The 16,022-nt window shown below is 37.2% G+C and overlaps 1 protein-coding gene across 7 annotated transcripts in view; it reads right to left on the reverse strand.

Annotated features, from left to right (window-relative positions):
• The window catches only part of MAP3K5 (mitogen-activated protein kinase kinase kinase 5), a 244,579-nt gene that overhangs the window by 156,079 nt on the left and 72,478 nt on the right, over positions 1-16,022 (reverse strand). For 5 of the 7 annotated variants that reach the window (XM_074037095.1, XM_065543439.1, XM_065543438.1 and 2 more), the window contains exon 2: positions 8,684-8,823. The exons of the other annotated variants lie outside the window; for them this stretch is intronic. In XM_074037095.1, coding sequence (XP_073893196.1) covers positions 8,684-8,806 — 123 coding nt within the window. In that variant the 5' untranslated portion in view covers positions 8,807-8,823. The remainder of the gene's footprint in view (positions 1-8,683; positions 8,824-16,022) is intronic. 7 annotated transcript variants of the gene reach the window in all.

The raw sequence follows: 16,022 nt of genomic DNA on the forward strand, positions 1-16,022 counted from the left end.
ACTATTTGCCAAGCCATTTATAGGAGGAGGTATTAATAAACCAAAGCAAACAACTCCAACTCAATTCCTGCACTGCCAGGTCTAGAGACCTTTCACACCTATGTTATTCATGACAGGGGTTAAGAACACATCCTTCTCTTGAATATGAATACCTATCAATTAAAACAACTAGTATCAAAAATCAGGTTAAATTATACCAAAGTTGGAAACTAATCCTAAAAGGAATTCTAGCCTCTCTTCTTTCCCTATTAAATTCTTTTCATATTTAAATAAGTATATCTTGGTGGAAGAACTCTGCCGTAAGTAGATATCTGTCTCTAAACTGGGCTGGAATGCTGAAAAATGACACTTTATATATAAAGCATTTAACAGAGTTTTTTTTTTTTTTTTTTTTTTAGAAACATGGTCTCACTCTGTCACTCTATCACCACCCAGGCTGGAGTACAGTCATGTGATCTCAGCTCACTGCAACCTCAACCTCCCCAGGCTCAGCCAATTCTCCTACCTCAGCCTCCCAAGTAGCTGGGACTACAGGCACACACCACCATGCCCAGCTAAGTTTTGTAATTTTTGTAGAAACTGTGTCTCACTATGCTGACCAGGCTGGTCTTGAAATCCTGGGCTTAGGTGATCCTCCTGCCTCACATTCCCAAAGTGCTGGGATTACAGGCATGAGTCACTGTGCCCGGCCTAACAGAGCTTCTTAACACAAACTTCACTTTATACTGTGTTGCTATTATAATCAACTTCTTCTTCTTTTTAACCAGCTGTTTCTTTCAGCAACATCTAATTGGGCCATAATATTCAAGTTCATGTATTACTTTTCTTTTTAACTGTATTGTTAAAGTTGGAAGCATAATGAATTTTTCTACAGTAAATCATACTTTGCACATTGATACGGTTTGGCTGTGTCCCCACCCAAATCTCATCTTGAATTGTAGCTCCCATGATTCCCACATGTTGTGGGAGGGACCTGGTGGGAGATAATTGAATTACGGGGCAGTTTCCCTCATACTGTTCTCGTGGTAGTGAAGAAGTCTCACAAAGTCTGATGATTTGATAAGGGGTTCCCCCTTCCACTTCTCTCTCATTCTACCTTGTCTGCTGTCATGTAAGATGTGCCTGTCACCTTCTGCCATGATTGTGAGGCTGCCCCAGCCACACAGAACTGTGAGTCCCTTACACCTCTTTTTCTTTATAAATTACCCAGTCTCAGGTACGTCTTTATCAGCAGCATGAAAATGGACTAATAGACACACATATTTCAGCAATAGTTTCAAAGATATATTCTAAAAAGGCCCAAAGAGGGTGATGGGTTACAATGCCAAAAAGATCAACTTTCACAGAAAGAGTCAATTATTTAGAATAAATGAAAAGAAAGATAATTCAGCAAGGCTTGCCCCACTCCTTCCTCTGTGCACAGAGGTAGTCCTTCTTGGTCTTTACGGGTATTCAAAGTCACAGGCCTATGACCAGAGTCACTACAAATGAGACAAATAGCTGGTGCCTACCCAGTCATATATGGCATTGTGCATCGCCTCTTGGACAAAATGGTAATAAGAGATTCAAAACAGTGGGCAAGGAGTGAGGGTGGTTAAAGAGGAATCAGGAAGGAGAAAGCAAGGGCATATTTTACCCAGTCTATACATAATTCCTTAGAAGGTACACTATTGCTAATTGACATCCAAGAAAGCTGAATTCTCCAGTCTTGAGTCCTTTCAATAACCTCAGGGATTCTACAATTAGGAAGTCAACTCCTGCTAAATAAATCATTCATCTAGCTTGTCAATTCAAGATCTTCAGAGAAAACCTTCATAAAGCAATGTTACACAAATGGCTTATCTGCTTCTCCCCACAAATTACCTCTTTCTTTCCCCAATTTGAGATGGAATGATTATAGCTTAAAAGAAAGTTAGATCATTTCTGAATAAATAAAATAAAGGAACAAGATTGTTTCTACCAAATGATAAGAAGTGTATGGGATGGCAACATTGAACCAGGAAGAGTACAGAGTCCCAGCATTTTAAAATCAACAGCTGGTCATAAAGTAAGCTAGAAACTTCAGGGATGTCCAGAGGCAGCACTATTAAAAAGGGGCAGGGCCAGTGTTCCCGGTTCACAAATTGTGAGACCACTTTATAGGATCATATTTTACAACAATGTTTTTAAAACACATTATTGAATGTGTACTTTGTACCACTAACAAGTTGATAATTTTTAAAATGCTGAAAAGAATCCAGCCAAAAATTCTTTGTTAAACTAAAAGAGTCCTAAACCTTTGAAAAATAAAAATTTTAATTTCATGCACAACTCAAGCTAAAACCAAATTCACCTTATTTACTTTGATAAGGGAGGCAAAACTTTAACAAAAGGAAGTACTGTTTTTTGTTTATAAAAACAAAAAAAGAGATAAATGTTTTTATGGGTTTAAGAACACTCTGGAATCCGAGTAGATTCTCCAAATACAGGTAAGAATTCAATTCAAGTGTGAGGTATTTGTAATAACTTACCAGATGTCCTCACCAATGTACAAACCGGTATAATCATCAAAATTTACACATGGACATCACTGTTATTTTCAAAACTATAACCATTTGCTTCAAATGGATATGAATGAGTGCCAGAAAGACAAGACTCCGTGTTTAAGTTCTAAAGGAGATTGGGGCCCTCAGTGCCTGCAGATAAAAGATCATGGGTCTAGGTGCCATGGAACTGCTTGAATGAGCAGTAGTTTTCAACGTTCATTTACGTTGTACCATGTGTCAAAATTTCCTTCCTTTTTAAGATTGAATAATATTCCATCTATGTACATACCACATGTTGTTTAGCCAATGATCTGTTGATAAACATGTGGGCTGCTTCCACCTTTTGGCTACTAAGAATAATGCTACCATGAACATGGGTATACAAATACCTCTTCAAGATCCTGCTTTCAATTCTTTTGGGTGTATATCCAGAAGTGGAATTGCTAGATCATGTGGTAATTTTATTTTCAATGTTTTGGGGAGCTGCCATATTATTAACATTTGCTGATTTTTAAGGGCTAATTTAGTGAAGTGTTACAAATTTTGGTTTGTGCACCTAAGATTTCATGCTAGTCAGATCCCGATCTAGAAAATAATAGATGCACTGAGGCAGAGTAAGGGTTTCAAGCATCACATATGTGTGTTCTGTATTCAGTGAGATAGTGAAGAAGGAAGCATGTAGACAGGTTGCCACAGAGAAGACTGTCTATTAATGAAAATCCCATCCATAAAGTAACTTTTCAGCCAATAGTTAAAGATAAAAATACAACTAAATCTTTTGAACAAGAAATAATCTAATATAATCATTATGTTTCAACACAAACTGCATCGCCACTAACTGATCTGCCTACCAATCTATCAGGAAACATGGAAACATCTCATTTAATGGATAAAATGAGAATAAAGTCTGTTGGAGTGCAGAAAGGGAAATATCCAAATATCTGAAGCTTTCTAACCACAGCCAGAACATAGAAAAAAGACACTAAAAATATTTTGGGATTCCAGTGTCCAAAACGCATATACGTTATCCTGATGGATACAAAAAAATAAAAGAATATAGCAATCTATTCCTTTTTTAAAAAAAGGTTAATTATTAAATATTTCAAGTATATAAAAAGTATAAAAATTAGCACTCATGGTCTACCACCTAGATTTAGAAATATAACATCACAGATATAGTTGAAGACTCTCATACTCCCTTCTCAATTTTATTCCATTCCTATCTCCTAAGAGGTAACTATTCTGAATGCTGCTTATAATTCCCATACACATGTCTATCCTTTTTTAACACAAGTGTGTATAAAAACATCCTCTTGCACATGATATTTTATATAGATGGTATGATACTGTACACAAGTAATTTGTTTTTTCCCCCAACACTGTTGTTTTGAGATATATTTATATTGATGTCTAAAGCACTAGCTGATTTGTTTTAAGTGCTCTATAATATTCCATTAAATAATTATAGCTGGCTGGGCACGGTGGTTCACACCTGTAATCCCAGCACTTTGAGAGGCCAACACGGGTGGATTGCTTGAGATCAGGAGTTCGAGACCAGCCTGGCCAACACGGTGAAACCCCATTTCTACTGAAATATAAAAATCAGCTGGGCGTGGTGGCGGGAGCCTGTAATCTCAGCTACTATGGAGGCTGAGGCAGGAGAATTGCTTGAACCCAGGAGGCAGAGGTTGCAGTGTGCCAAGATAGCATGACTGCACTCCAGCCTGAGCAAAAGAACAAGACAGTCTCAAAAAAAAAAAAAAAAAAAAAAAAAGATTACAGCTGAAGGTATCTATTAATTCTCCATTTCTTTGGGAGGAGGAGTTATATAAACATGTTAACATAAACATTCTTGATTATATCTCCTTATGCATGCAAGAGATTTTTTTTACAGTATACATTTAGGGTCAGAATGACTAAGTCTTGGTGATATGCTCATTTGATATTATTAAATATCCCCAAATTACGCTTCAGAAGGTACTATCTCTCCCACCAGTAGTGCGTAGGTTTCCCACTCTCCACAACCTGGCCATCTGTAGTATAAGAGGTTTTAATTCTTGACTATCTGGCACATGCAGGCATGTTTCATCATTTTGTTTTGCTTTGTTTTATAGTACAATTGTTTAAAGTGAGTGGGGAATGGCCCAGAACATAGAGAAGGAGCTGAGAAAGGGAGTGGAGGAAAGGATCACAAGAAGATGAGCTGAGAGCTGGTGTTATAAAGGAATTTCTAGTGATAAGAGATGGTTCATGAAAACAATTTCCTCACTCTACACAAAACGGCTTCATTTCTCCTAAGTCATCAGAGGTGTTTAACGCATCTGCGCCACAGCTCATTGACCAGGAGTGTCCAGACTTACTCACCACTTACTGAGAGACCCCAAGTGGAAGTATGATCATTTCATAATGCATGAAATAAATCACAGAGTAATTGTTACTAGCATTTCTTATTTTAAACCAATGTAAATCTTGGCACAGATATTCTCTCAATAAACATTAGTAGGCACATGAGAAATTCTCATGAGATTTATTTAAAGAAAATTATAAAAAATAAGTGTTGTTACAATGCTAAAGAAAAGAAAAAGAATTGGCCGGGCACAGTGGCTCATGCCTGTGATCCCAGCACTTTGGGGAGCTGAGGTGAGCAGATTACTTGAGGTCAGGAGTTCGAGACCAGCCTGGCCAACATGGTGAAACCCCATCTCTACTAAAAATGTAAAAATTAGCCAGGTGTGGTGGCACATGCCTATAATCCCAGCTACTCTGGAAGCGGAGGTTGCAGTAAGCCGAGATTGCTCCATTGCACTAAAAAAAAAAAAAAAAAAAAATCAACTTCCTTCTCTCAAAGTGTAATGGTCATCTTTTCTTAAAAAAAAAAAAAAAAAGAAAAAAACGAAAATTTTTCATTCTTTAGTACTTGATAGTACTTGTGATTTAAAACAATGGATATAAAGCTTATTACAATTAAATGCCATGACTAGATTCTAAATATCCTTTCAAATGATACTTCAGACATAGATTTTTAAAGTACTTTTATAGCTCCCATTATTTTTCCAGGAGCTTAAATTAAAAAAAAAATTTTTTTTCTACGATTTCTTCCTGAGAATTTGCCGCCAAAGAGAAACTGCAGTCTTCAACAAAGAGCAACAGATTAAAATAAAACTTGTGCAGCTGTACTTTCTAGACGGCCAAAGAATCAACCTAAGTGAAACTAAACATATGACAAGAATAGCATTCTAAAACTGTCTTTGCCCTGTGAAAACAGAGGGATGCTTTGTTTTTATTTCGCTTGGCTAATCCTTATATGATATATTATTTTAAATATCTCTTGTTCTGTTTATTTCATTGCAGTTTTCCTATCTGTTGGTCAATGGCAGGAATAAGGGTTACATCTTTAACTAACTGCCCAGAAATGAATAAAACTAAATATATATACACACACCAATTCTTTTCAGTAGCACAGGACCTGAAGAACTTTCAGGACTCAGAGGAAATTGCTAGACTGCCAAAAATGCTTCCTATCCCAGATATTTCTGTCCTCTGCAACCAGACACATGACCTACCAGGCTAGAAATAGTCTAAATAAGAAAACAGCAAAAGTTTCAGTTAATAAAAGGGAATAAAGAATAAAGAAAAAAAGACGGATGTTACCTAGGAAAACTCAGGAGGCATAGCTGATAGGTTTTTCTAAATGAATACACTCAGCAGAAATATATGATATAATTTTAACTAGAAGTAACCGACAATAATGCAATAATGCTTAGCGGTGAAGGGCAACAGGCTTTGGAGTCAGGCAGTCCTAATTCCAAATTTTCCTAGCTATATCACCTTAGGCAAATGATTGAATTTCTTTGGGCTTCAGTTTGTGATATTAAAAAAATGCTAGGGCCGGGCGCGGTGGCTCACGCCTGTAATCCCAGCACTTTGGGAGGCCGAGGCTGGTGGATCACAAGGTCAGGAGATCGAGACCATGGTGAAACCCTGTCTCTACTAAAAATAGAAAAAATTAGCCGGGCGCAGTGGCGGGCGCCTGTAGTCCCAGCTACTCAGGAGTCTGAGGCAGGAGAATGGCGTGAACCCGGGAGGCGGAGCTTGCAGTGAGCTGAGATCCGGCCACTGCACTCCAGCTTGGGCGACAGAGTGAGACTCCGTCACAAAAAAAATAAATAAATAAAAAATAAAAATAAAAAAATGCTAATAGAATATACACCTCACAGAGCTCTTTTAAGAATTATTATTATTATTATTCTTTGTTTTGGGATTTTTTTGAGACAGGGTCTTGCTCTGTTGCCCAGGCTGGAGTGCAGTGGTGTGATCTCAGCTTACTGCAACCTCTGCCTCCTGGTTCAAGGGATTCTCATGCCTCCCAAGTAGCTGGGATTACAGGCAAGTGCTGCCACATCTGGCTAGGCGTGTGCTGCCACACCTTTTCCTAGGGAAGTATTTAAAAATAAGTGTTGTTACAATAAAGAATTTAAGAATACTTCCCTAGGAAAGAATGGGCACAAAATTAAATCACCAGATACTAGTAGGAGCAAGAGCAAAAAAATGTAGAGAGTAAAAAATCTCCAACATAATAGTGCCTGCTTAAATAAACTTAATCTGTCTAGGTGTGGTGGCTTACACCTGTAATCCCAACTCTTTAGGAGGCCAAGGAGGGAGAATCACTTGAACCCAGGAGTTCAAGACCAGCCTGGGCAACATGGCAAAACCCTATCTCTGCAAAAAAAGAGAAAAATTAGCTAGGTGAGGTAGCATGCGCCTGTAGTCCCAGCTACTCAGGAGGCTGAGGAGGGAGGATCACATGAACGCAGGAGGTCATGGTTGCAGTGAGCGGTGATCACAACACTGCATTCCAGCCTGGGTGACAGAGTGAGACCCTAAATAAATAAATACATACATAAACTTAATCCAAAGAAAAATGAAAAGAGCTAAATCAAATAATCTAATTCCTTCATCAAATGCTAATATGTGTTACAAATAGCAGCAAATCAAAATGTCTAATTAAAAATGAGTTACAACATTTTATGATGTATTTATTAAAGAGGTAAATCTGGAGGAAAATTAAGGAGGGGCTTAAGGATTGCTCCAGGTCAAGGATTGCTCTAGGACAAAAAACAGACTTAGGACAATAGGGGCAAATCTCTTAGAACTGTTTCAGAGTATTCTGGAAAGGGATATGCCTGTCAATCACCAGCACAATGCCTGGCATGTAGTAGGTACGTTTGCTCAATGAAGTTCTGCAGATTTCTCAAAGAAAGTCACACATGCTTTAAATACGCAGAATTCAAAATGCTATTGACATTTTTTTGCATGAAATATGGGTTAGAGATACTCATAGAACAATTGCTAAGTCATTAGTAATATGGTTTAGGATTCTAGAGCTCAAGGTTGCAAGGTTGGCTCAGATTTGGGAACTGGAAGACAGAGCTGAGAAAAAGCCACATGAAGCTAGCTGGAAGTTTCACAAAAGAAATGGTTGATGGCAAGCACAGCATGCATTTCACTGAACTGTGGGATGCTTTTCAAAGAATCATACAGTGTAAAATCACTTGGCCTTGCAAAAAGCATTTTAGGCAAATTTTTTTGGACGGAGGAAATGCCTTTATAGCAGTAAGTTCCTATTACTGGAGAGAATGACATTAAGACAGGTTGAATTTTGTAGACAAACACAGTAAGTTTCTCTTCCTTTTCTTCCATCTTAGTTTAAATCACACCCTAGTGAAAGAGGATGCCAACTATTTTGGTATACTCAGAGAGAATTTCTCAGAGCACTTTCAAGGAGGAAGTGTACTTTTAGTTAGGAGACCGGTGGGCACCAGGAAGCTCCCAAAAGTGACAGAGCATGAAGGTTTAACCATACCTTATGCAATCTCCCTTCTCCACGTCTGTGCTGATGACTTCCTAGTAACACAGTCTCCTCCGTTACAACCATAAGTGAAACTCAGAACTCAATGTGAACTTTTTTCCTACTCATGTCATCAAGTTTCTACAGTGAATTCTCAATAAACCTCCCAATTTGACTAGTAATTGGTGCATACTGACCACACATATAAACGCCTTTCACAAATAAACGCTACTTAAAATGTTTGGATGACAAACCGGTATCCCTGAAATGCTGATGCTAAAATGAAACATTCAGTAAACAAGGGAGGTACCTTCAGCGACTGCAGAGAGTCCGAGTTAGTATCACAGTAGAGGATGATGTTGTTGGCCATGCTGAAACTTTCTCTCACCCCAAGGTGGTAAAACAAGGACGGTTGCCGGAAGGCATCGCTCATCTCCACCACCGCAATATCTGCAAACAGAAAACAAAGTCCCCCAAAGGATGACACCCAAATAATGCCCAATCAGCACATTTTGGTTTTAATTATCTTAGTACTCAAAAGAGGAAATAAGGAAATGATAGGGATTTTCCCTCTTCATTTATCACTGAATTTTTAATTTGCAGCTCTACCTGGAAGCGGTTTTATAAAATGTAACAAACCTCCTTTTTCTGTTTTTAAGAGACAAGGTCTTGCTCTGTCACCCAGACTGGAGTGCAGTGGCACGATCGTGGCTCACTGAAGCCTTGAACTCCTAGGCTCAAATGATCCTCCCACCTCAGCCCCCTAGTAACTGGGACTACAGGCATGAGGCATCATGCCCAGCTAGTTAAAAAATTTTTTTAGAGACAGGGTCTTACTATGTTTCCCAGGTGGAACTCAAACTCCTGGCCTCAAATAATCCTCCTGCCTCGGCTTTCCAAAATGCTGGGATTACAGGTGTGAGCCACCACGCTTGGCCCAAACCTGCATTTTTTTTAAAGAAGAAGGAGATCACATGATTACTGGAAACTGAAGAGAATTTGTGATAGTGGGAATCAGGGGCTACTGCTCTCTCATAAATTTCAACATTAAAACAAGTTAATTAAGGTTTCAAATAAGAAAAAATTTTTTTAAAAAAGCAGATTCATAAAAAATAGCAGTAACACATGTAAAATGAGACTTAAATAAATAAATAGGTAAGCTTATTAGTTAATCCAGAATTGGGTTTTAGAGTTAAATAACTAATATCTAGTAAGTCCCTGGTAAGTATAATCAAGAAAAAAAGAGAGAAAAAAGGTATAGAAAATATAACTAAGGGGAATATAACCACAGATGCAAATCCATCCAAGGCTCAAAGATGACCAGTAACAAGGTAGTAGAAATTTGATATCAAAAATTGACAATGTCGGGCCGGGTGCGGTGGCTCAAGCCTGTAATCCCAGCACTTTGGGAGGCCGAGACGGGCGGATCACAAGGTCAGGAGATCGAGACCATCCTGGCTAACACGGTGAAACCCCGTCTCTACTAAAAAATACAAAAACCTAGCCGGGCGAGGTGGCGGGCGTCTGTAGTCCCAGCTACTCGGGAGGCTGAGGCAGGAGAATGGCGTGAACCTGGGAGGCGGAGCTTGCAGTGAGCTGAGATCCAGCCACTGCACTCCAGTCTGGACGACAAAGCGAGACTCTGTCTCAACAACAACAACAAAAAAAATTGACAATGTCACAAAAATGAAATTTAGATTAGTCTAAAACTCCTTTATGGCTATAAACAAAAATATGAAAGAAAAACTAACAAAATGTATCAAGTGTTATAAGACCAAGATCGTGAGTTTAAAATTTATTTGGGGGATGCAAGGATAGCTCAATGGAAAAAAGTCATCAGCATCTCGAATATGTTCCAAGTGCATTAATTAAAATTCTCAATCCATTTATCATTAAAAATAATTGCTGAGCTGGGCATAGTGGCACACACCTGTAATCTCAGCTACTCAGGAGGCTGAGGTGAGAATACCACCTGAGGCCAGGAGTTTGAGGCCAGCCTGGGCAACACAGCAAGACCTCTAGCTCTAAGAAGAATAAAATTTTAAAATTAAAAAATAACTGCAAATTAAAAATATAAGGGCATTTCCATAACATAGAGAATAATACACATTTCATAACAACTTCCAACTTTGTGCATTTAGGTATTCTCATGAAAATCAGAAACAAAGGCTGTCAGCTATTGCCACTACTTATTATATAATGGCTTTTTGAAAAATCCCAGCCACTGCAATAAGATTTCTAGAAAGTAAGAAGATATAATTCTAGAAAATAAAATACACAATTATCTCTATTTGCAGATGTTGTGGATGTCAACCAAACACCCCAACAGACTTAGCTGAATAGCTATTAGAAGTAATAATACAATTTAGTAAGGCATCAAGATGGAAAACTATTATGAAAACAAAGAGCTTCCTTTGTAATTGCAATAAACATTTCGGAAATATAAAACAGAAGCCATTCATAATTACGACGAAAATGTTAATATATAACAAATTTAAAAGGAGATAATTTGTTAAAAATATATGTAATATTTGAGAGATGAAAGGTTAATATCTTTATAAATCATCTCTTATGATCAATTTAAAATAACTCAGCAATGATAAAAACATTACGTTAGACAATCACACTATAGACATCAGCAAGCAAATTCACAGAAATTTAAAATGGTAAATAAACATATGAGAAATTATTCTTCATCTTGCTTCTAATAAATGCACATTAAACCAACTATAAAATGCCAATGTTTTGCCTAAGTGAGCAAAGTAAAGAAGTCAATGAAAATGCAGAGAAATGACACTCTTTTATGCTGTGGGAAGTGTAAACTTTCTTCTTTCTTTTTTTCCTTTTTCTTTTTTCTTAAAGGCAGACAGTTCTCAGTTTGTTGCCCAGACTAGAGTGCAGTGACAAAATCATAGCTCACTGTATATATGCACAGCCTCAAAATCCTGGGCTCAAGCGATCCTTCGGCCTCAGCTTCCTGAGTAGCTGGGACTACAGGTGTGTGCCACCATGCCTGGCTAATTTTTAAAACTTTTTCGTAAACACAGGTGTCACTATGCTGCGCAGGCTGGTCTCAAACTCCTGACCTCAAGCAATCCTTCTGCCTCAGCCACCTAAAGTGCTGGGATTAGACGCATGAGCCACCACACCCCAGCCAAGTGTAAACTTTCTAGGAGGCTTAAATCCTAAAAATTATGTACACTCTGACCCAATAATTCCATTCCTTGGAATTTACTCTGAGAAGATTATTATAAATGTGAAAATAGATTTACCTGTCTGTCCATTGAAAAATTATTTTTTATGATAAAATGATGGAAAATATCTAAATACCTATCAGTAAGAAAATGGTTATATATGTATGTGTGTATGTGTATATATGTAATCATGAGATATATATATGTATATCATAATTTCAAATAATGGAATTTCATGTAACCAAAGAAAAAGAAAAATGTAGAAGAATACTCAGCAACAGGGGATAAATTCAAACTATATTAAGTAAAAATAAAAAGTAAAATATAATATACATACTGCCATGTATAGCAACAGGGGATAAATTCAAACTATATTCAGTAAAAATAAAAAGTAAAATATAATATACATACTGCCATGTATAGCATATACATTAAAAATACAATGTATACATTATAGTGAGTGCATTATGATGTTTACATTCTATGTACATATCCATGTGCATAAAAAATACCTGAAAAGTTGTACACCAACTTTTGTTGGTAATAGCTGTGTTATAGGGATTATGGATTATTTTATTTTTCTATTTTATACCTTCTATATTTCCCACAATTTCTATTATGAACATTGATTACTTTCACAATTTAGGAACCTATCAAAATATAAAATGAACAACATTCAAGACCTGTGTGACAGAATATAAAACCAAAGTGCAGCACATAAAAATACCGCAGACGCTTGAGAAGCTGTTTGGTGCAGAGTCCATCTTGTCTAATGGGCATGAAATTAGCATTAAACTTTGGTGAATGAGAAATCAATCAGATGAAACTGAGGTAAAAGACACAGAAGAAGTTTATGAAATGGGAAGACAGGTCAAAGGAGCTTCAGAAGGTTTTTTCCCCCCTCGAGGCTAAAAATGACTTAAGGACTCTTTAATACAAATAAAGAGTTTTCTTTTGGGGTCCTTAACGTTTCTGCATCAAAAATCAACACATGACAAAAGTGAGTCACTGCATCCTACCCACACAGCCCAGCTGCCTCCTGCACCCACACGGCTTCCTCCTCCCACAGGTGCCAGCCACTCAGCAGTCAATCACATTGCTTTAAAATCAAGAAGCAGCGTTATGTGGGACTGGAAGAAACCAAATAAAACACTTACTGATGAAAAATAAGAGACATGCAAAGAAAAATACTAGCTAAGTTAAAGTAATGAAAGGAGGGGATAAATTTTTCCGGAGAACTGACATGTGGAATTAGATGCTAAAATGAAATAAAAACACTGCAGAAAGTTTTCAGATTAAGAGAGAAACTAGATTTTTTTTTTTTTTTTTTTTTTTGAGATGGAGTCTCACTCTGTCTCCCAGGCTGGAGTACAGTGGCACGATCTCAGCTCACTGCAACCTCCACCTCCCGGGTTCAAGTGATTCTCCTACCTTAGCCTCCCAAGTAGCTGGGATTACAGGTGTGCACCTGCTAATCCATCCAGCTAATTTTTGTATTTTTAGTAGAGACAGGGTTTCGCCATGTTGGCCAGGCTGGTCTTGAACTCCTGACCTCAGGTAATCTGCCCGCCTCAGCCTCCCAAAGTGCTGGGATAACAAGCATGAGCCACTGTGCCCAGCCTAGATATTTAAAATAAATGGTGCAAGCAAAGTAAGGTATATTTATTACCTCTGAACACCTAAGCAGGAACAGATCCATTTCTGGATGCTATAAAGAATACTGAAAGGTGCTTACTGGTATAATTTTAAAATACAGTAATACGGTATAGTAACTTAGAAAAAGGCTGGCTTTTTTCTATTTCAAATTCAAATAAGTGACTTGCTCTAAGACATTTCTATTCTTTTCTAAATTTACTTTTTAGTTGTCATACAGCAAACTTCATTCTCTTTGTCTCTGATGTACAGTCTAATGGGTTGTGAAAAATGCATATATACCGGCATAGTCATGATACAAAATGGATCCTTCACTCCCAAAATCTCTGTCATGCTCTCCTTTTGAGGTTAGTCTTCCCCGCACCCCAAATCCCAGCCCCTGGCAACCACTGATCTATTTATTGTTCCGAAAATTTTACCTTTCCCAGATTGTCATATAAATGGAACCATACAGTATGTAGCCTTTTGGGTTTGACTTCTTTGACTTAGCAAAATGCATGTGAGATTCATGCACAGATGTCCACCCACAGGTTTGAGGACATTTGGGTTGTCTCCAGGTTGGGCAATTTTGAATAAAGTTGCTATTCATATACAAGTCTTTATATAGACATATGCTTTCATTTGTCTTGAGTAAAGACCTAAGAGTAGGATTACTGGGTCATAGGTAAGGGTATGTTTACCTTAATAAGAATATGCCAAGCTCTCCCAAAGTGACTGAAACATTTTGCATTCCCACCAGAAAAGCATGAGGAGCATCTCAACTGTCCAACATCTTTGTGAGCACTTGGTACTGTCAGTTTTTCTTCTAAAGCCAGTCTAATAGGTATGTAATGGTATCTCGTTATGGTTTTAATTTGTATTTCCCTAATGACTAATGAGGTTCAGCATCTTTTCATGTGCTTATTTGCTATCTGTATATCTTATTTGGTTAAGTACTCAATGCTTTTGCCCATTAAAAATTATTGTTGAGTTTGTTTTCTTACTGTTGAGGTTTGAATGTTCTTTGTATTTTCTGAATATTGTTCCTCTGTCAGATATGCAATTTGCAGATACTGTCAGATTATGACTTGTCTTTTCATTCTCTTAAGTGTGTCTTTACAAGATAAGAGTATTTAAATATAATTAAGTCCAGTTCATCCACTTTTTCTTTAATGGATTGTGCTTCTGGTGTGGTATTGAAAAAAAATATTTGCATAACCCAAGGTCACAAAAGTTTTCTTTTATGGGTTCTTCTAGAAGTTTTATAGCTTTACATTAAATTTAAGTCTATGAACCATTTAGAGTTGATTTTTGTATATGGTGTGAGGCATGGGTCAAGGTTCATATTTGTTGTAAAGACTGTCCTTTCTCCATTGAATTGCCTCTGCATTTTCAGCATTAACTTGCTATACTTTGGTGGGTTTATTTCTGGATTCTCTATTTCATGAAATCTATGTGTTTATCCTTTGTCAATACAACACTGTTTTGACTGCTGGAGCTTTACGATAGCTACTGAAATCAGGTAGGTCAACTCTATTCTGTTTTCAAATATGTTTTGGCTGTTGTAGTTGTTCTCTTTGCTTTCCTGTGTAAATTTGAGAATCAGCTGGCTGTTGATATCTATCAACTGATAGCTACAAAAAAATCCTGGGATTTTGATTGTAATTGTGTTACATCTAAAAAATCACTTTAGAGAGAAATGACATCTTAACAACACTGAGTCTTTCAATCCATGAATATAGAATATCTCACCTGTAATCTCAACATTTTGGGAGGCCGAAGCAGGCAAATCACTTGAGGCCAGGAGTTCAAGACCAGCCTGGCCAACGTGGTGAAACCCTGTCTCTACTAAAAATACAAAAATTAGCCAGGTGTGGTGGCACATGCCTATAATCCCAGCTACTTGGGAGGCTGAGGCACAAGCATCACTTGAATCTTGGAGGCAGAGGCTGCAGTGAGCCAAGATCACATGACTGCACTGCAGCGTGGGTGACAGAGCAACACTCTGACTCAAAAAAAAAAAAAAAAGAATATGGAATATCTCTCCACTTACTTAGGTCGCCATTGATTTTTTTTCACTAGTATTTCATAATTTTAAACATGTAGATCCTGCACATAGTTTGTTAAATTTATACCTAAATGTTTTCTTTTTTTGGTGCTATTATAGATGGTACTGTTTTTAAAATTTTCAAATCATAATTGCTCATTGCTAATATATAAAAATACAATAATTTTTGTAGATTGATCTTGCATCCTGAAATTTAACTGAACTCAGTTATAAGTTCCAGAAGCTTTTTTCATATATATTATTTTATATTTATTATTTTACATAGACAGTCATGTAATCTGCAACTAAGTGACTTTACGTTTTCCTTTCCAATTTGTATGCCTTTTGTTTTTTGTTTGTTTTTGCCTTGTTATACTCGCTAGGACTTCCAGTAACACATCACTGTTTAAACGGTAATATTTCATTACCTAACTAAAGAACATATTCTCTGTGGCTACTTCCTGACTCTGCTGGGTACGTTCTCAAAAGTAGTAAAATAAACAGGTGAAAATTATCTTCCTTGTGAAATGATCCTAAGACATATTAAAAATACAAATGAAGATGTAATTATAATAAATTAAACAAATGCCTGATACTCCAGAATTCCTGAGCCCCATTTATAGGAGGAACAGTTTATCCATTTCATTTTATAAACATATATTCAGTAGTCACTATGTGTCAGGCACTATATGCTTTTCAAATATTAACTCAATCTTCCTAATACCCCTTTGTGATGGGTAGTATTATTTCAGGACACTGAAGCAGAGAATGTACCT

This window comes from Macaca fascicularis, chromosome 4, assembly GCF_037993035.2.
Source record: "Macaca fascicularis isolate 582-1 chromosome 4, T2T-MFA8v1.1".
Classification (NCBI taxonomy): Eukaryota; Metazoa; Chordata; class Mammalia; order Primates; family Cercopithecidae; genus Macaca; species Macaca fascicularis.